Below are 23,223 nucleotides of genomic sequence, written 5' to 3' on the forward strand. Positions count from 1 at the left end.
CTGGACACAGGGATACAGGAACAGACAGCAGTTGGTACCTGTGGTTCTGGTCTGCGCCCAGGACCGAACTGAACTGGCCAAATAGCTCCCTGCACCCAAATCCCCTGGGGGGGAGAGCTGGACCCTCAGAAGTGTGGATACTCCTGAGAAGTCAGAGACTACCCTCTGCCCACAGTCCAGAACCAAGAGGGAATGGCATAGTGCCAACTGTGCCCATGGACTGCAAGGACCTACAAGCAATCAGGGGCAGGATGCTTTGACTCCTGCCCGCACCTACAGCTGGAAGACAGTCTCCAGGAACGCCGACAGACCTGATATCAGAGCACCTGTTCTCAGGAAAGGCTGGAAGAAAACAGGAAAACAGTTCTACAGGAGTTCTACAGAGGCCTACAGCAGGGCCAAGTCACTCCCAGAAACAACAAGACAAGCAAACACCAGAGACAACCCAATGGCTAGAGGTAAGCGCAGGAACCTAAGCAACAGAAACCAAGACTACTTTGGCATCATCAGAGATCAGCTCTCCCAACAAAGAAAGTACTGGTTATCCAAACCAGGAGCTGGTCCTTTGAGAAAATCAACAAGATAGATAAACCCTTACCCAGAATAATCAGAGGTCACAGAGAGTGTATCCAAATTAACAAAATCAGAAATGAAAAGGGAGACATAACAACAGAATCTGAAGAAATTTTTAAAAAATCACCAGATCCTACTACAAAAGCCTATATTCAACAAACCTGGAAAATCTGGAGGAAATGGACAATTTTCTAGATAGATACCAGATACCAAAGTTAAATCAGGAACAAATAAACCATCTAAACAACCCCATAACTCCTAACGAAATAGAAGCAGTCATTAAAAGTCTCCCAACCAAAAAGAGCCCAGGTCCACATGGGTTCAGTGCAGAATTCTATCCGACCTTCATAGAAGACCTCATACCAATACTGTCCAAACTATTCCACAAAATAGAAACAGACGAAGCACTACCAAATTCCTTCTATGATGCCACAATTACTCTTATACCAAAACTACACAAAGACCCAACAAAGAAAGAGAACTTCAGACCAATTTCCCTTATGAATATTTGCACAAAAATACTCAATAAAATTCTTGCAAACAGAATCCAAGAACACATCAAAACAATCATCCATCATGATCAAGTAGGCTTCATCCCAGGGATGCAGGTATAGTTTAATATACAAAAATCCATTAATGTAGTCCACTATATAAAAAAACTCAAAGATAAGAACCACATGATCATTTCATTAGATGCTGAGAAAGCATTTGACAAAATTCAACACCCCTTCATGATAAAAGTCCTGGAAAGAACAGGAATTCAAGGCCCACAACTAAACATAGTAAAAGCCATATACAGCAAACAAGTAGCTAACAACAAACTAAATGGAGAGAAACTTTAAGCAATCCCACTAAAATCAGGGACTAGACAAGGCTGCCCACTCTCTCCCTACTTATTCAATATAGTACTCGAAGTTCTAGCCAGAGCAATTAGATGGTGAAACGAGGTCAAAGGGATACAAACTGGAAGGGAAGAAATCAAAATATCACTATTTGCAGATGATATGATAGTGTACTTAAGTGACCCCAAAAGTTCCACCAGAGAACTACTTAACCTGATAAACAACTTCAGCAAAGTGTCGAGTATAAAATTAACTCAAACAAATCAGTAGCCTTCCTCTCCTCAAAGGATAAACAGGCTGAGAAAGAAATTAAGGAAATGACACCCTTCACAATAGTGCCAAATAATATAAAGTAACTTGGTGTGTCTTTAACCAAGCAAGTGAAAGATCTGTATGACAAGAACTTCAAGTCTCTGAAGAAAGAAATTGAGGAAGATCTCAGAAGATGGAAAGATCTTCCATGCTCATGGATTGGCAGGATTAATACAGTAAAGATGGCCATTTTGTCAAAAGCAATCTACAGATTCAATGCAATCCCCATCAAAATTCCTACTCGATTCTTTATAGAGATAGAAAGAGCAATTTGCAAATTCATTTGGAATAACAAAAAACCCAGGATAGCAAAAACTATACTCAATAATAAAAGAACTTCTGGGGGGAATCACCATCCCTGACTTCAAGCAGTATTACAGAGCAATAGTTATTTTAAAAAACTGTATGATATTGGTATAGAGACAGGCAGATAGATCAGTGGGACAGAATTGAAGACCCAGAAATGAACCCACACACCTTTAGTCACTTGATCTTTGACAAAGGAGGTAAAACCATCCAATGGAAGAAAGATGGCATTTTCAACAAATGGTGCTGGTTCAACTGGAGGTCAGCATGTAGAAGAATGCAAATTGATCCATTCTTATCACCCTGTTCAAAGCTTAAGTCCAAGTGGATCAAGGACCTCCACATCAAACCAGATACACTCAAACTAAAAGAAGAAAAATTGGGGAAGAGTCTCGAACACATGGGCACTGGGGAAAATTTCCTGAACAAAACACCAATGGCTCATGCTCTAAGATCAAGAATCAACAAATGGGACCTCATAAAACTGCAAAACTTCTGTAAGGCAAAAGACACTGTCATTAGGACAAAACAGCAACCAGCAGATTGGGAAAAGAGCTTTATCAATCCTACATCCAAAATATATAAAGAACTCAAGAAGTTAGACTCCAGAGAGCCAAATAACCCTATTAAAAAATGGAGTAGAGAGCTAAACAAAACATTCTCAGCTGAGGATTATCGAATGGCCAAAAAACACTAAAGAAATGTTCAACATCCTTAGTCATCAGGGAAATGCAAATCAAAACAACCCTGAGATTCCACCTCACACCAGTCAGGAAGGGTAAGATAAAAAACTCAAGTGACAGCAGATGCTGGTGAGGATGTAGAGAAAGAGGAACACTCCGCCATTGTTGGTGGGATTGCAGACTGGTACAACTACTCTGGAAATCAGTCTGGAGGTTCCTCAGAAAATTGGACATTGAACTATCTGAGGACCCAGCTATACCTCTCTTGGGCATATACCCAAAAGATACCCCAACATACAACAAAGACACACGCTCCACTATGTTCATAGCAGCCTTATCTATAATAGCCAGAAGCTGGAAAGAACCCAGATGTCCTTCAACAGAGTAATGGACACAGAAAATGTGGTACTGTGGTACACCTACACAATGGAGTACTACTCAGCTATCAAAAACAATGACTTCATGAAATTCATAGACAAATGGATGGAACTAGAAAATATCATCCTGAGTGAGGTAACTCAATCACAGAAAAACACACATGGTATGCACTCATTGATAAGTGGATATTAGCCAAAAAGCTCAAATTACCCAAGATGCAATCTACAGGCCACCGGAAGCTCAAGAAGAAGGATGACCAAAATACGGATAAATAAAAGGGGAAAAAAATATTCCTAGGAGGGGATATGGAAGCAAAGTTTAGAGCAGTGACTCAAGGAATGGCCATTCAGAGCCTGCCCCATATGTGGCCCCATATAGATGGATGGATAGATGATGGATAGATAGATAGATAGATAGATAGATAGATGAATGGATAGATAGATAGATGGGAGAGAGAGAGAGAGAGAGAGAGAGAGAGAGAGAGAGAGAGAGAGAGAGAGACCCCAAAACTAGATAAGATTGATGTAGCTAAAAAATGCATACTGAAAGGGACTGGATATAGATCTCTCCTGAGAGACACATCCAGACCATATCCAGTACAGAGGTCGATGCTAGCAGCAAACCACTGAACTGAGAACAGGACCCCCTTGCGGGGAATTAGAGGAAGGATTGAAAGAGTGGAAGGAGCTTGCAACCCCATAACAACAACAATGCAACCAACTAAACCATTAGCCAAAGACTATACATGGGCTGACCCAGGGCTCCAACTGCCTATGTAGCAGAGAATAGCCTTGTTGGGGCACCAGTGGAAGGCGAAGCCCTTGGTCCAGCCAAAGTTAAACCCCAAGTGCAGGGGAATATTGGGGGGGGGATAAGGGGGAACACCCGTATTGGGGAGGGGGAGGGGGAGGGAATGGGGACTTATGGACAGGAAACTGGGAAGGGGAATAACATTTGAATTGTAAGTAAAGAAATATATCTAATAAAAAATTAAAAATAAAAAAAGAACAGTTCTTGCTCTTGGAGAGGATCTGGGCTCAGTTCCCAGCATTCACATGGTGGGTTAACAACCATCCACCAACTCCAGTTACAGGGAATCCAACGACCACTTCTGAACTCCACAGGCAACAGGCATGCATTTAAAAAAATATACATACAGAGCAAAACACTCATACACATAAAATCAAAAATCAAAAAAGATTTTAAGTGACATAAAACACATGATGGCATGGTGCTCGTATTGCTCAGTGTCAGAGTGCTTCGTTAGCATGGATGAGACCTAGGGTTTGATTACTAGCACTATGAAAGGAAAAAGTACTGACTGAGGCATATGGCAGAAACAAGCAATTAAGTATTGGTATGATCAGAGAGAAAGAAGTGAGCAAGAGATGAGAAGAGATGAAAGTGGGAGAAAAGCTTCGGGTGCTATGTAGAAAAAGAGAACTGGAAACTCAAAGGCAGTTGCTGTCCTTGATCCTTAGAAAATGATGAGTTACACTATCCATCAATAGATCCAGTAATAATCTCAAGTGCCAGTGAGCCTATGCTTTCATCCTTTAAGAAAACTGACTACTGTGTGAAGGCCCCCAGAGTTGCATCCAAGCCCAAAAAAGAAGAGTAGCATCTTCAGAATGCAGACTCACAACTTCTCATCATTGGTCAATCTGGCGGTGGTTCAACCATAAAATTAGACAACTCTATGGTCAATTATTGTTTTTCTGTGCTGTACTTAACTTTGGCAAGGGATTTATTTTCTTTGGAATCTTTGAGTTGGACAGACATTTAATCATCCTGTCTTTCAAAAGAAGATGTCATTGCTGACACAGCACAAACAGGTGCCACTATGATGAGAAGTTATGAGGGAGAGAGAGGAGAGAAAGAGAAGCTGAGCAGTTCATGCACTATGAAGAGAAGCGAAAATGGAGATGCAGAGGTGGTGAGGAACAGCCTGATGTGAGTAGCCTGCACTGCTACCTGAGGCCATGGTGATGTCCTGGCCCATATGCCACTAAGGGCTATGTCTGGGTCTATGTTGATGTCAGTGGCTTATGTTACCACTAAAGGCTATGTGGAATTCCCTAGTCTGGGCTACCACCTAGGGCCATGTTGATGTCTGAGGCCTGAGCAAAGCTGGTCCTACCCCTTACCAGCTGCAGCACTTGTGGGACCTGGCTGTACCTTCCTTGTGCAGCACTACAGAGCTGACCCTGGTGGCATGGGTGTAGGTGAGCTGGCCTGAGGGACAGACAGACCCGCTATCACCCAGGACCAGATCCAGGACTTTGAGTTGGCCCACCCCAACATCTACCCCATTTATGAACTGCTGAAACATTGTGAAGGGGACAGTCAGGCAGAACCAAAGCTGCAGGATCTCCATGACACAGGGCAACAACAGGATATCCAAAAGGAGTTCCAGTGAGGATCCAATATTGACATCGTAGCAGAAGCCATTTGCTTTGAACCAGACCAATGACTCATTGCAATGAACAACTAAAGCTGTTTGGGTGAAAGGGTATACTACGTGACACACAGTTACACACCACAGCTTCTTACACAGCGAGATTTTTGATTTGTTTTCTTTTTGGGGAGGATTTTCAAGGGTGGATATGGAGGGACAAGGAGGTGTGTAGGATCGGGATACATGATGTGCAATTCACAAAGCATCAGTAAAAAAGTTAGAGAAAAATTAATGAATCCATGATGTAAGCTAACATTGTGCTAAAATTAAGTAGTTATTCAATGTAAATTATCTACTTCCAGATTGCTTTGTACATGGGAAGTTTTTCTAAACTACAGAAGAAGCAGCTAAAACTATCAGCTTTGATGTTTATCATAAACAAAGGGAAACGTTTACACATTCAGGAAAAAAGTGATAACACTATTACTAACTGTTCATATATAGCAGCTGTTGCTTTACTTTGTGGAAACTAAATAAATTTCTATGCTAAAAAATAGGGGGCTAGAAAGATGACTCTGCAGTTAAGAACACGGGCTGCTCTTCTAGAATATCTGCACTCCAGTAACGACTTGGTAGCTCACAATAAGTAAAAGGGGATACAATGCTGGCTTCTGGCTTCCAAGAGCATCAGGTATGCATGTGGTACACTGTCTGGAGTTGTTTTACTGCATCTCTGAAGCAGAGGAAAAAAAGAAAAAAAAGAAAAGTTTGCCTGCCAGGCAGAGTCCTGGCCTGTTGGCAGGTCCTAGCCTGATGAGGCATGGAATGGTAAGAGGAGGTGCACCTGAGGCTCAAGGCTCAAGGCCAGGAACTGAAGATTCTGTTGACCTTAGTGGAAGGAACAGAGAAGGTTTTGGAATGAGAATTCTACTTTTTATTCTGATTGGCAATCTACTCTTCATCTATTAGTAGACAGAATACAAAAGAAATAGAAAACACACTGAGCTATTGGCTAAGTAATTTTCTTATAAATAATAAAATTTTCAGTACTTTTGCAACTTGTTTTCAAATATGAAATGAAATTTAGAATTTTTAAAGCTACATACTAAGTAATATTCAGAGAATTTAAGTTAAAAAAATATAGTAAGCAGGACTAACAAGATGGCACAGTGGATAAAGGCATTCTCCTCACAAGCCTCGCCATTTGGGTTTGGTCTCCAAATCCCATGCAAAAGTGGCAGAACGAGAAAACAAGGTCCACAAAGTGGTCCTCTGACCTCCACATTCATACTGTGGCATGTGTGCCTCCAAATTCCATGCACATGAATGTAATAAGTAAAATTAAGTCTACAGAGACACAAGGAATGCATCAGGAATCAGATGATACATCATGGCAGAGACTTGGATATGAATACGCACTACATATTAATTAGCATCATACATATAATCTAAATTTGGGAGTATGACAATGATTTTGTATTACTGTTAAGACTCTCAAAATGCTAAATACATATTGGTGTGTCCACCACTTACTTTCAGAAAGTTCAGGGAGAAACGAGAAAGAGAAGGTAAATGTACAAAATGTTAACACTAGCTCAGACTGGGCAAAGGGAGCCTTGGAACACTACTCTTCCATTCCCCACAGATTTGAAGTTTTTAAAATAAAAAAGGTGTATGTGTCCACGTATATATTACTAAGACATGAATAAGAACTTAAAAGCCCATAGTAGAAATAATGAACCAAGAAAAAATAGACTAACTAAACAGATATAGGAAAATGGATACATTACGGTATATTCATTCAAAAAACAGCATGCAGCAATGAAAACGACTGACCTAACATACCACATAGATGAAACTCAAATGACAATGAACAACTGAAGCTTGACAATAATAACAAGAACAAATACTTGTTGAATAAATCTTTTTAGACAATACTTAGGAAAGATCAGTCTTACTACTTATCTTTGTTTAACCAAAGTTGTATTCAGACAGTACAAATATGGCTTTCCTAAAAACATATAAGGTATTTAAGAGAACAAACTCTTTTCTGGCACCCTTGTGCACCTTATAAATTTACCCATAGACCACTTATCTGTTCATGAACTAGGATGTTCTGCTGTTTGTGTACAGCCAGTGGACAGCACTTTTTGAAAGACTCAGTTTAAATGAGCAGGAATACTTTTTATAAACTTGCATCAAAAAGACTTCCTTAACTATGATTGTTTAAATTATACTATAACTTAATGGTTTTAGTTTTAAGATAAATCTAAATTCAGACTAATATCCAGAGATAATGAAGATGTTAATGATAATGATGATGATATGAATGCTAAGGAGAGAAAAAAACAAAATACTCACATTAACTCTGAATGCCTGTACAGTGTTATCCAGAAGAAGAATGTTGCAAACCACCTCTGTATGCTGTCTGTCTCGGGCCAACTCTGATGCTCGGACATTGTAGGTTCTGCCAGCAGGCAATCGGAAACGTGCGGTCATTACTGTCCGCACAAAACCTAGGTTTAAAAAACAGAAATCACTAAATATAAGGGACAGTGGAAGACATGCTATAGCTTTAAAAAGTAAAGTTAATTCACATTTCAGATTAAAATATGGACAAAAAATTATAAATTTTGAAACATCAAGATTAAGAAAGTGGTTATAAAATAGATATATATTTAGATTATCTAAGTTAAATTACAAACCACTCTAAAGAAATTTATTTTGAAATGTTTTAGAGAAGGATAAAATTTTTGGGAAGTCATACTCCAATACAAATTCTATGTGTAGAAGGAGTGTGGGAGCTCAGCAAGTTGGATATGACTCACTGATGTATTTTCTAAACATATTGAAGAGAGGACTGTTTCAATTCACTCTACTTTTTTTTCTTTCTTCTTACTTAAAAAGAAACTGTAGAATAATAGTAAGAGTAGAGATAATTCTACTTCAGTTTCAGCCAACTATTCCATCTTTTTTTTTATGAGGGAGGGGAGGTGACAGGGCCTTCCTATGAACTGGGTTGGCCTGAAACTCCTGCCTCAGCCTCCCAAACTGGTGGTATTACAGGCATGTGCAATGTGCCTAGCTCTCTGCCATGTTAAATTTTTAAATAAGTAGAGAAAAAACTAGGTCATCTATCTACTGTCAATAATGGCTATTAAAAGACAATGAAATTGTACTTTCAATATTCTGAAAGAAAATTATTCAGAACATGGAATTCTACACCCAAAAACTAACAATCATATTAGAGAGAGAAAAAAATTTCAGACATTGCATACAACTTCACATTAAAGATAATGTAACAAAGGAAATTGTTGCTGTTGTTGCTGTTATTTTAGTTTACTTTTTAAAGACAGGATTTCTCTGTGCAGCCCTGGTTGTTCTGGACCTAGTTCTTTAGATGGAGCTGGCTTCACACTCAGAAAGCCATCTGGCTCTGCCTTCAAGTGCTGGGATTAAAGGCATGCACCATAAACAATAAGTAGTAAACTATATAATCAGTAAACAAATACTATTAGAAATACTAATAGAAGTAGAAATACTAATAGAAACAGGCTTTCAAGTCAGTAGTATTCAGTAACTGGAGTTACTATCTCATAGATAAAAGATGAAAGGAAATGTTAACACTACATTTAATAAAACTAATATACAAGAAGTGTTTTAATATGCTGACGAGGAGGGACTAATCAGATAAGATTCTTCAGTTAAAAGACAACTGCTGGCCTAATAGGAAACAAACAATAAAAACTACCTCCAAGAAACTCAACACATTATAATATAGTAGATGGTGTAACAATGGGAAAAGATACATCACAGAAACCATCAACAAAAGGAGGAGTAGCTACATTAATACTACATAGCTAGACTTAACCCTCAGAGGAAATTAGCAGGGAGAAGAATGACACAGTAATAAACAAACAAGACAATAATCCACAGGCACAAAATATATTAATCAAAATTAGAAAACTGAAATAAAAAAGACAAATCCACAATGAAAAGCTCAACTCTCATTTCTCAATAGCTGGCATAATTAAAGAAATTAGGGGGTTGGGGATTTAGCTCAGTGGTAGCTAGGCAAGCGCAAGGCCCTGGGTTTGGTCCCCAGCTCCGAAAAAAAGAAAAATGATAAAAAAAAAAAAAAGAAAGAAATTAGTAAAAATATAGAACAATATAATTAACTACCAGGATCCAATAAGCATTTATAAAACACCTTGTCACTGACAGTAGAACACATATAACTTCCAAATGTTCCTTAACAAATTACAATGAAAGACCATATCCTAGGACACAAAACAAAACTAAATATCCTTAAGGAAATAAAATTCTACAAAATATGGTCCCTAAGAATAGAAGAATTAAACTAGAAATTAAGAATAGAACAATCTCCAAACGCAAGGAAGTAAACAGCATACTTTCAAATGTACACATGGGACAAAAACGAAATCTTAAAGGAAATCAAAAATTTAAAAAAAATGCATAGAACTAAGTAAAACTAAAAATACTATTTAGCAAAATTTGTGGACAGATATACCACACACCAATAAAGGAAATTTATAGGACTGCATGTATTTAACAGGAAAACAGGACATGCCTCAAATCAATTATCTAATCTCTTAAGAACTCAGAGAAAAGCCTAATAAAATAGTAAACAATGGGAAGGAAATAAAAGAAAACAAAGACTACTATACAACCCCCCCAGAAGGAAAAAAAAAAATCAACTGGGATGCAAAGCTGATCCTTTTAAAAGATCAATGAACCAAGATTAACAAAAGAAAAGTAAAAAATATTAACATAGGCTGGAGAGATGGCTAGGTTGAGATGGCTGACCGTTCTTCCAGAGGTCCTGAGTTCAATTCTCAGCAACCACATGGTGGCTCACAACCATCTGTAGTGAGATCCTATGACCTCTATGGTGTGTCTAAAGAGAGTGTACTGACATGCATGAAATAAATTATAAATCTTTAAAAAAAAGTATTAATGTTAGGAATGAAACAGAGCACTATGTGAACCTTGTCAACATCAAAATGATACTGAAAACAATTTGTACTCGAGTGCAGTAATTTGACACATAAAGTGGTCCATTTTCTCATAAGGCACAAAATATCAGAATTTAATTAATATTCAGAACAATTTAAATAGCCCTGTAGCTATTTTAAATTTTGAATAAAAAAACCTTAAAACCCCATGTTGGCATGTTCAAACCCAGATGGTTTGCTATTTAAGGGCCGATTACCACTGTGTCTACAATCACAGGAAGCACACAGGCAGCACTTCTCATTTTCATTTTATTCTACTGAAACACCCAAGGCACAGAGAATTCATCACTGTAAGAACTGTATAAGAAGGGTTTTATTCATGAAATGTGGCAAGGCTTACAGTTACACAATTGATCAATGTCATCTACCACATTAAATGACTAAGGAAAAAATCATATAAGCTTTTCAATCAATGCAGAAAAGCATTTGACAAAGTATACCACAGTAAGAATTCTCAAAAAGAACACAAAGAAAATCAACATGACTAAAGACATCTATAAGAGCAGTCTATATGGTTACTATCCTAATTAATTTAATGGTTAAAGCCTAAACATTTTCATCCTAAGATCAGAAACAAAGCAAATAATTCAGTGAAAGGGAGAGTAGTGAAGGGCAGGGTGCACACAGAAATAAAACTAGGCATGTTTGTAAATTACGTGGTGTATACATAAAATGCATGGGGTTTAATTTAGAACACAGTCCTATCTATAAAAGCTAAACAAAAAATAAGATGTGCAAATATATCAAAACATATACAACATTATGCTAAGAACTACACAAGATGAGCTGAAGAGATAGATGCTTAGTATGGTAGGTGCCCCACCTCGTATGCCACCCTAAAGGGCTGTATATAGGCAAGATGTCAATTTTAAATTAAGTTTTTCACTGAATATTTCTGAAAGATATAAGTAATGTTGAACTTGGTATATTTTACCCTTCAAACAAGAATTTTAGTTATTTAAACCATATAGTCTGAAGATTGTTAGAAGTATGTTAAAATATAATTTTGAAAGCTCTGAGAACACCTGGGAATGCTGACTTACTGTTCTGGGATATCAAAGAGTAGTAATATGCCAGGAATTTGGAAACACTGAGAAGGGCTGGAGAGATGGCTCAGTGGTTAAGAGCACTGACTGCTCTCCCAAGAGGTCCTGAGTTCAAATCCCAGCAACCACATGGTGTGATCACAACCATCTGTAATGAGATCTGATGCCCTCTTCTGGTGTGTCTGAAGACAGATGCAGTGTATTCATATATAATAAATAAAACTTAAAAAATATTGTTTAAAAAAAGAAAGAAAACACTGAGAAATGTGGGAATTTTTTTCCAACTGTATACTTTAATTCTAAATAAAATATACTTTGTTTTCTTTTGGGGGGGGACAGGTTTTCACTATTTGAGCTCTTGGCTGGCCTTTGCAGGTGAAGATCTGTCTCCCTCTGAGAACAGAGTGCTGGAATTAAAGGTGTGCACCACCATATTTTCTTTTTGAACATGTATACACATAGACTTGATGAACCATTCTTTTGGTGTCATACCTATGAATACTTCATCAAACTTAGACACTTATGATTTTCTCACATTTTCTTCTAAACATTTCAGTTTAGGTTGTTCTATGGTTAAGTCTGGTTCATGGAGTTCTTTTGAATATAAAGTGCAAGGTATTATGTGGACTGAGGCTCATTTGTAATGTTGTATGTATACAACTCTCTTTCATGGTTGAAGTGACCCCCCCCCCGTTAATTTGGGGAAGGGGTGTATGTATACCATGGCACATGTGTGGAAGTCAGAAAACAACTTGCCACAGAAGATGCTCTCCTTCCACTACATAGATTCTGGTGAGTCACTGAGCCTGACACTATCTCATTACCCTGACAATGCCATTTTTTGTTGTGGTTACTTTATTCAATGAATACTTTACTCAATGAATCATATTTAAATGTAAAATCTAAAGTGCAAAACTCACACAAACATATAATTTAAAAAGAAATCTTCAAAAACATTTACACTATATTAGGTATAAATAATATACATAAGACTTAAAAGCGTACAAAGATACATGCAGGCTTTATGCAAATATTTACCATCTATGTAAAGAACTTGAGACACCCACAGACTTTGGTGTCCTCTGGGGTCCTGGAATCAATCACCCATGGATACCAAAAGATGACCACATATACATTAAATATCCCAGTATAAATAAGAGGGAAATATTAAGGTTAACAACTGTATACTCTTGGGATACAAGAGAACAAAGGCTTTTAAAACAATCTAGGGGCTGGGGATTTAGCTCAGTGGTAGAGCGCTTACCTAGGAAGCGCAAGGCCCTGAGTTTGGTCCCCAGCTCCAAAAAAGAAGAAAAAAAAAAAAAAAAAAAAAAAAAATCTAGAGGAATGAAGTGATCATGTCTTTCCTTTTAAAACTTTTACCTCTTTCTCACAAGAATATTATGTTGAATCTAAATTTTTCTATTTTTTTCTTCTATTGTGTACCTTAAGAAATTCTGATTTATATTACTTTTCTAGTGATTAAAACATATGTGCCTTTATTTTGAAAACTAGAATACTGGGTTAGGCCTAAAACATTTTTCTAAATGGTGTTTCTTTTGACTAGCAAATGATCAATTACTTTAAAAATAAACAATCAACTCCTGGTTGAATTTCATGAAGAGAAAAGAACTGAGAACCTTAAGAAGGTTAGGCTTGAGCTAACCTTCTTAAGTAACTCTGGTCTCTCTTCCTTTTCTTGCTTCCTGGGCCAATATTTCAGGGTTTTAAATTCCCAATACATTCTTTCAATTTCTTGGAAGAAAGTATCCAGGGCAATAGAAGTGCTTAGATTAGAAACACTGTTTAAAATGGAGAAACTCTGAAGAGGTCAATAATCTCAACCTCACAAATAATTTCAACTTAAAAGTCAAAAGCTCGGGGCTGGGGATTTAGCTCAGTGGTAAGCGCTTACCTAGGAAGCGCAAGGCCCTGGGTTCGGTCCCCAGCTCTGAAAAAAAGAACAAAAAAAAAAAAAAGTCAAAAGCTCGCACTTGCCTAGGAAGCACAAGGCCCTGGGTTCGGTCCCCAGCTCCGAAAAAAAAAAAAAAAAAGAACCAAAAAGTCAAAAGCTCTTCCTGTCTTATGTGTAACTTTAAAATTATTAGTTTATTCTGTTTTAAATGACTATCTCTAAAAAGTATTGTCATCATTTATCTCATTTATAAGGATTCTTAACTAAATTTATCATTAATTAAAGGAATGCTCTTCTACTAGTTTATTTGCCTGGTAACTTTGGATTTACTTAATGATTTGTCAACAAAATATACCCAAACACTGGAAAAACAAATACCATTTAAATAATCATTTTCTCCTTTAACTAGTTTTCTATGTTTCATTTGAGAAAGCTAAAACAAAAATACTAACAAATTGAAATTAGAACTTTGAGCTCTGTATAGACCAATAAAGGAGTATTAAATGACCCTAAATTGTAATTATACAAAGCTAAAAGTAAGAAGTCAAAAGAACCTTCTTTACCACAACAACACATTGCATGCAGTTATAATTTAAAATCTCTTGTGTGTTACACTTTATTCCTGGATCAATGAGAAGCTCAGGAAGAACCATGCAACAGTGCATCTGGCAAAGCACTGACAACTCTTCTCCGGCTACTTTTCTCAATATCCACAATAGTAATCATAACTTATAGCATATTACTGCCACCATAGTCATAGCTGCACAAATGGAGTATCGCTGAAAATAAATAACATTTGTATAAATAAATCAACAAAAGAAAACAAATGATTGACCTAGAAACAAGTTTCTTTGTCTGAAAATCCCAAGAATAACTTTTTTCATGTTAATAGCTCATAAATGCAACTTAATAAATATACCCTAGTTACAGTACTTACTAGTTAGTCTGCATAAAATGTTTGTCCAATTAAAAAAGCACTGAGTTGAGTTAAAGTTCAATATAAGCATAAACTAGAATGTGAAAAAAAAACAAAAAACAAAAAACAACTCAGCAACAGGGGGCTGGAGGGATGGCTCAGCGGTTAAGAGCACTGACTAGGGGTTGGGGATTTAGCTCAGCGGTAGAGCGCTTGTCCTGGGTTCGGTCCCCAGCTCCGGAGAAAAAAAAAAAAAAAAGAGCACTGACTGTTCCTCCAGAGGTCCTGAGTTCAATTCCCAGCAACCACATGGTGGCTCACGACCATCTGGTATGAGATCTGTTGCCCTCTTCTGGTGTGTCTGAAGATAGCAAGTGTACTCATATACATAAAATAAATAAATAAACAAACAAACAAATAAACAAACCTCAGCAACCATTTGAAAGTAATAAAGTTATTTTTTTGGTAAATGGTAATCTTTATAATTTCCAATTTTTAAATACAAATAGTAGTCATCTGAAAGGCAACTATAAAATTCAGTACATCCAACTTCATATAAAAAGAATAAAGAAAAGATGGAGAAGCGTTTATAAGAGGTAAAGGAAGACTGCTGGAAACCCACTCCTCCATAAAGGTAAAAGGACACTGGTAATGTATCAAAATCAACATTGTCAAAAGTCTGGAAATTAACAAAAAGGTTGCTTGCTACACCCTGAAGAGCTTTATTTTAAAACAAACAGCTAAACCTCACTAAGAATGAGCTTTGTAGAGTTTTAATGGGATTTCTACCCAATATCCTTGTCCCAATAATGTAGGCCCTTTGAAAAACCAAAAGGCAAATACCAGAGGGAAGCAAATAGGCTGGCTGACCACATATCTTCACTTCTCCCTCAGCCTCTCCAAATCCAAATTCCCCAGTCTCATTCCCAGCTCTGTAGCAAAACACCAGCTGTAGCCACATTTCCTCACTGCTAGCATCTCTAGTGGATCACCCTGATATCCCTACTCACTGCTTTATCAGAGCCAACTCCAGCAGGTCCCTGGGATTCCACAGGCTACTATGATCAGAGAAGCAAGTAGACTAACTGCTGATGTTCACCTCACCCACTGCTCCTCCAAATCCAATCCCGCAATCTCATCCACAGCAGACCTTGGGGTAACCTTTCTTCACTCTCTACTCCCATTCCAAGGAGACTAAATAAGCAGATCCTGGTGGAAAATTCTGCCTTCCTCTCTCCAAAGAATCCCTTCAGACCCCTAGCCTATCCCCATTCTTAAGTGACAGCTCCCAATTTTAAGACACACATTTTACCTGGAACCCCTTCCCCCAGTAGTCACATCTGGCATGATCCCAAAATGTTATCAACACCTGGAATTACAATCTTCCCAACTCCAGATAACTAGATGCCAGCCTAAAAACACAATCTATAACAGCCAGAACAATATGCCTCCATTACAGCCCAGCAACTAACAGTAGGTCCTGAGTATTCCAACATAGCTGAAGCACAAGAATGAATGAATCTTTATAAATTTAATAAAGGTCTTTAAACAGAAAATAAATATCCCCTAAAGAAATCTATAAAAGTACAAAAAGTAGAAGGAAATTAATAAAAGAGTTCAAGACCTGAAAGTAGAAATAGAATTAATGATGATGATGATGATGATGATGATGATGATGATGATGATGGTAATAATATCACCACCCCAAACTGAGGGAAATCTGGAAAGGAAAAATTTAGGAACAGGAATCTCAGAGCTAAGCTTAACAGAATACAAGAGGTTAGATGAGAAAACTTCAGACATTGAGGACATGATAGAAGAAATGGATACCTCAGTCAAAGAAAATGTTGAATCTTAAAAACTGGCACAAAGTATCCAGGAAATCTGGAACACTATGAAGGGACCAAATCTAAAAATAATAGGAATAGAGGAAGAACAGAGTCAACGGCACAGAAAATACTTTCAACAAAATCATAGAAGATAAAGGAGATTATAGAACACCAAAAGGATTGGACCAAAAAAACAAAGTCACCTCAACACATAATAATCAAAATACTAAACATACAGAACACACACAGAGACACACAGAAACACACACACACACACACACCTGTAAGTAAAAATATTAAGTTGCATATAAACGCAAACCTATTAGAATCACACACACACACACACACACACACACACACACACACACACACACACACACACACACACACAGTTTGTATATGCTCAGCCCGGGGAAGGTTGGAGTAGGTATGTCACTGTGGGTGTGGGCTTTAAGACCCTCATCCTAGCTGCCTGGAAGCCAGTATTCTGCTAGCAGCCTCCAGATGAAGGTGTAGAACTCTCAGCTCTACATGCACCACACCTGCCTGGATGCTGCCATGCTTCTACCTTGATGATAATGAACTGAACCTCTGAACCTGTAAGCTAGCCCCAATTAAATGTTGTCCTTATAAGAGTTCCTTGGTCATACTGTTGTTCACAGCAGTAAAATCCTAAAACACATACACACACACACACACACACACACACACACACACACACACACACACACACCCCAAACTGGAGGGGTCTCATTCTAGAACAACAACACAACTGAAAGCTCTAGAACAAAAAGACATCAACCAAAACGAGTAGAAGGCAGGAAGTAATCAAACTGAAAGCTAAATAAATAAACAAAAAACAACTAAACAACAATCAATGAAAAAAGAGTTGGTACTCTTTTTAGAAGTCAAAGGGGGAATATAACAACAGAAACCAAAGAAATCCTGAGAATCATAAGGATACACATTAAACCTTTATGCTACCAAATCTAAAATCTAAAAGAAATGGGCCATTTTCCCAACACATCCACTTATCAAAGTTAAATCAAAATCATATGAGCAATTTAAGCAGACCTATAGCCTCTAGTGAAATAGAAAGTTATTACCAATCTTCCAAACAAACAAACTAACTAACTAACTAACTAACTAACTAACTAACTAACTAACTAACAAAAAGAAGCCCAGGGCCAGATGGTTTTAGCACAGAATTCTACCAGATTTGCAAAGAAGTGTTAATGTCAATAATGTCAATATTCCTTAAATTATTCCACAAAATAGAAACATAAGGAATATTGCCAAATTCCTTTTTCTCTGCCCAGTTACCCTTGATATGCAAAACATATACAAACCCAAGAAAGGGAATTACAGACAAGTTTCCCTTATGAACACAGATGCAAAAATACTCAAAAAAATACTTGCAACCAAATCCTAGAACACATCAAAAAGATCATCCAACATGATGATGTAAACATCATCCCAGAGATGCAGGGATTGTTCAACTAACATAAATCATTAAATGTAATTTACCTATAGAAATAGACTGAAAGACAAAAACAATATGAACATCTCATTAAATGTAGAAAAGAACTTTGACAAAGTTAACATTCCTTCATGATAAAAGTCCTTAAGAGATTAGAGATACAAGGGACATACCTCAACATAATAAAGGTAATTTACAGCAAGTCCAAACATCAACTTAAATGGAGAAAAACTCAAAGCACGCATTAAAAAGGAAGAAGACAAGATTGTCCATTCTCCCTACCTATTCAATATAGTACTTTCTGAAGTCTTAGCTAGAGCAATAAGACAACTGAAGGAGGCCAAGGGAATACACAAAGAAGAAATCAAGTGTCTTTATTTGCAGCTAATGTAACAGTATACATAAGTGACCCTAAAACTTCCTCCACAAAAATAAAAACTTTTAGCAAAGTAGCTGGATACAATATTTACTCACAAAAATAAGAGGTCCTCCTACATACAAATGACAAACAGTCTAAGAAAGAAAGCAGGGAAACAAAACCTTTCTCCACTGCCTCAAATAATATAAAAGTATCTTGGGGGTAACTCTAACCAAGCAAAAGAAAGACTAGTATAATAAAAACTTCAAGACATGAAGAAAAAAACTGAAGCTGTCAGAAGATGGAAGGATCTCCTATGCTCACTGATTAACATAGTAAAAAGTGGCCATCCCACCAAAAGCAATCTTCAGATTCAATGCAATCCCATCAAAATTCCAACACAATTCTTCATAAATCTTCAAAGGATAATTTCCATCCTCATATGGAAACACAACCTAGGATAGCTTAAACAACTGTGAATAACAAGAAATCTGTGGGAGATATTACTATCCCTGATTTCAAATTGCACTACAGATCCACAGTAATAAAAACAACATGGTACTGGCACAAAAACAGACATGTTGATCAACAGTATCAAATTGAAGACCTGGACATAATAAATCCACAAACCTATGGACAACTAATTTTTGATTAAAGACACACACACACACACACACACACACACACACACACACACACACACACACACACACACACGGGGGGGTGGCCATCAACAAATAACCAAGCTCTGGAGAAACTGCTGCCTCATATCTGCGGACTTTGAGGACCTTATCAAGATTAGGGACATGCTGCTGGCCAATAAGGTGCCAACTTCTGGTGCCAGCCCAGAAGACTGAATTAGGGGTCTGATAACTTCTTTCTTCCTGGCTTTAGGCATCACCACTGAACTCTCCAGAGGTACCACTGATATTCTTAGTGATATACAGCTAATAAAAACTGAGGACAAAGCAGGAGCCAGTGAAACCACACTGTGAACATGCTGAACATCCCCCTGCCCCCTTTCATCCTCTGGGATGATCATAGAACAGATGTTTGAGAATGGCAGCCCTTTTTATTTTTTTAAGATTTATTCATTTATTATATATAAATACACTGTAGCTGTCTTCAGATACACCAGAAGAGGGCATCGGATCTCTTTACAGATGGTTGTGAGCCACCATGTGGTTGGTGGGAATTGAACTCAGGACCTCTGGAAGAGTAGTCGGGTGCTCTTAACCACTGAGCCATCTCTCCAGCCCGAGAATGGCAGCCTTTACAACCTGGAAGTACTTAGCATCCCAGAGCTGACTCTGCATTCTGGCATCCTAGAAGGTGTCCAGATGTTGCCTGTGCTTGTCTGCAGACTGGTTACCTGACTTTGGCCTTAGTGCCACACTCTATTGTCAATGGATACAAGTAGGTCCTGGCTTTGTGGGGACTGAGTACACCTTCTCACTTATTAAAAGGTCTAGGCCTTCTTGGCCAATCCATCTGTATTTGTGGTTACTGCCCTTAAGGTGGATGCCACCAGCACTGACATCACCGCTGCCACTGCTGCTACTGCTGGCTACCCTAACCAAGGCTGAAGCTAAGAAGAATTAGAAATCAGAGGAGGATATGGTACTTGGTCTCTTTGACTATCCCCTCAAAGCAACCAACTCAGCCAGCTTCATTTGAGAAACATAGAAATAAAGGCTTAGTTCTCTTTTAAAAGGGAGGGAGGGGAAAGGACTAAAAACCAAAGCAAGGCAAACAAACAAAAAACCCAAAACTTAATGCTGTTTAACATTAATACTTATTCCAAATACAAGCTTATACAAGCCAAAGACTAGAAATTTCCACAATTGATTAAATACTATACTGTCCCTAGGGGGCAGCATGCTACTTTGAAAACTTCAGTACCTAAATTATGAACTTGGCCTGATAGTCCAAGCCTCTAAACCCCACACATGGGAAGTAGAGGCAGGAGAATCAGAAATATTTGGTTATAATGGATTATAAAACCAACTGAAGATCAACCTAAGATCTATGACAGACTGTCTCAAATAAATAAACATTTAATATCCAGTACTAGTCTTTAACATAAGCAGTTTCTTCTACATAGATCTACTAAGCTTTAAAACCAGACCTGAAAGATATACATAGTATGCATACCTAATTACTATAAATGGTACATAGAAAATATCAGCCTTATTTCTAAAGTTGAAAAAAAAGGCTAACAGAGGGGGCATAACACTGACAACTTGAGATGGCTAGAAAATGATATAGTGTTCCAATCAGACTCCAAAGATTAACTAGTTTATTTAATCAATTTAGCAACCTGTGGTCTAAGAATTATTCAAAGCATGATATCTCCTCTAGAGCATATATTAGCTAAGCAATAGAAAGTATTCAGAAATCATTTGGCGGGTTAGAAATAAGGCTTGCCTAGCATATAGGACACTGTTTAATTGCCAGTATTGAAGAAAATGCCTTAATGACTCTAAGACTATCAGAGGCTTTATGCTCTCATTTTTTTTTTTTTTTTGGACTACTCATCCTAAGGATACTTCTCTCAAAATTCAGCTAGTATATCTCCCTCCCTCAGCCACAATGGAAAGTTCATAAGTAAGAGCTCCAATCTATAGCCTCCCTTGAGCCTATGCTTGAGTCATGAGACACATAAACAAGCATGCCTGGAAAGGGCCCTCTATTCCCTAAGCATTCTGACTCCCAGGTATTCCCAGCCCAGTAAGCATATATTATATTGTAGAAAAGAAAACAGTAATCATTCCGGGCCCTGTTACATTAGAATTCCTCACACATAAAATCGACAAATCATAAAATGGTGACTGCTAAGTGTTGGCACAGCTTATTAGATACCAATAAAAACTAGAATAATTCGTGTCTATCACTTCACTCTTAAAACAGTGATAGTTCACTATTTTTATCTCTTTGCAGATGCAAAGATGTCCAACCAGTAGCCCACAGGCACACATGGCCAAGGGTAGTTATGAATACCACCCAACACAAACACCATCTGATGCCATATGGATCTATAGGTTCATGTAACCCAAGGGTTGTTAGGGGATCCCCACCCACACTGTGCTACCAAGGCCTGTGCCCCACTCTGGACTCCATGTGTTCTGCAGTGGCCTGAAGTATTGCTCCTGTTCACTAGGTTGGCCACTAGTTTCCATGGAGAGAAATCCCCTTGGCTGCAGCAGTTTGCTCCAGGCCATGGCAATAGCACATGCAGATGTGAAAAACAAAACAAAAACCTATAAACTTACAACCTTGAGGGTTTTCTTTTTTGTTATTTTTTTGCCTGTGTGTGTGTGTGTGTGTGTTAACTTGTGCACAGCTCTCAAGTGTGTGTGTGTGTGTGTGTGTGTGTGTGTGTTAACTTGTGCACAGCTCTCAAGCATACACTTTGAGAAGAGAACACTGCTGAAGTATGCTAAAAGGTTGGGTATGACAGCTAGAAGGACTAAGTAACTGACCCAAGATTATGCAAGCAAAACTAGGAGAAGCACTTGAATACAGATTTACCTAATCACAAAGACACCCTTCCCACCATATCTTAATGACTTTTACTTCTGCAAGCTAAAGTAATTCTTAATGTGGTTTTCTGTCATCCATCAAAGAATCTACCATTTGATCCACTGTATAACCTACCTCAACACTACTAGAAAACTGAGAACCAAAATGAAATCATTTCTATTCTAATCATATCTATCATTACATATTAAGAGGTTAGCCTAAATTGGTGGCAAACAATACTCAAGAGGAAGAAGAGAGTGGATCTCTGAGTTTAAGGCCAACCTAGAAACATACTAAGTTCCAAGTCAGCCAGGGCTTAACAGAGAGACCCTGACTCCAAAAAAAAAGTTAAACTACGATAAGAATTCACTGCTCCTATGTGTTGGGGGGCGGGGGAGATTACAGGAGGCCTGACAATCAGTATTAGTTTTGCTATTTTATCTAACTTAGCTTTTTCCTCCCTAACCTCTCAAAACAAAACAACAAAAAACTTTCTAAACTGACTTCCTAAATAAGTCATTGTACAACAAAAAAGTTTTGTTGTACAAATGAATAAAGGAGGCAGCAAAAGCAGGGCACCCATTACACCAACTATTAGTTCTTAAAATAAATATTCTGAAGTTACTGTGTTGCAGGAGAATTTTAAAAGCAACTGCAGAGGTTGTCTTTAGTAACAACAAAAACATTTAGAATGCTTGGAAAGCCACTGAGATAAATATCCTAAATTTTAACAACCACAGCTTCTTTTTTGAAGCAGTCACTCCATTTCTCTGAGCTATGATTTCCTCCTCTGTTAAAGGAATAGAATGAATATGAGTAAACATTTAAAATGTGATACATGTGGCTTAAGGATTGCCTTTTAATGAGAACTGAGGACTGAACATATGAACTCAGGTCTTTCATATGAACTCAAAGACTCCAGCACTGAGATAGTTACCCTCAGGCTCAAATGGTTTTTACTGAGATTTAAGCTGTCACTTCCAGTTAATGATGATCCACTGGACAGTCCAGGACTACACGAACTAACTGCAAGACTACAGTGTCTCTGCATACTCCCTAGTTCTAAAACTCAATCATTTCTAATGCCAAACTGTTTAAAGGTCTATGCTTTCAAAAATTGAATAAATAAATCTAACTGCATAATTGGTAATACAACTACAACAAGGGAATAAAACAATCCTAGTAACTGTAATATTCTTGACCAGAGCTGATAAAACATTCCTGCATGGAGGGGACTGGAGAGAAGGCTCAAAGAGCATTCGCTGCTCTTCCAAAAGACCAGTGTCTGGTTTCCAACACTTGCATGGCATGTCGCAGCTGTCTGTAACTCCAGTTTTAAGGGATCCAAAGTTCTCTTCTGGCCTCTGTAGGCATCAGGCATACCCACAGTCACATAGTTGCATACACACACGCACAGGCAAAATACTCATATGAACATAAAATAAAAATTTTAAAGCTTTTCCTATAAGAAGCCAGACTTTTTAATTTTTGTATTTTTTTTTTTAATGTAAACTGATGTTTTGCTGGCAGGTCTATGTGAGGAAGTCAGATTCCCTGGAACTGGAGTTACAGACATTTCTGATGAATTCTGGGGGTGCTTGGAATTGAACCCAGGTCCTGTTGAAGAGC

At 37.8% G+C, this 23,223-nt stretch overlaps 1 protein-coding gene across 5 annotated transcripts in view; it reads right to left on the bottom strand.

The window, feature by feature from the left end:
- Positions 1-23,223, bottom strand: part of Ptpn4 (protein tyrosine phosphatase non-receptor type 4) — a 175,112-nt gene that overhangs the window by 131,468 nt on the left and 20,421 nt on the right. For all 5 annotated transcript variants that reach the window (XM_032915205.1, XM_032915204.1, XM_032915206.1 and 2 more), the window contains exon 2: positions 7,854-8,008. In XM_032915205.1, the coding sequence (XP_032771096.1) occupies positions 7,854-7,991 (138 nt within the window). In that variant the 5' untranslated portion in view covers positions 7,992-8,008. The remainder of the gene's footprint in view (positions 1-7,853; positions 8,009-23,223) is intronic.

Source organism: Rattus rattus, chromosome 10 (genome assembly GCF_011064425.1).
Source record: "Rattus rattus isolate New Zealand chromosome 10, Rrattus_CSIRO_v1, whole genome shotgun sequence".
Taxonomy (NCBI): domain Eukaryota; kingdom Metazoa; phylum Chordata; class Mammalia; order Rodentia; family Muridae; genus Rattus; species Rattus rattus.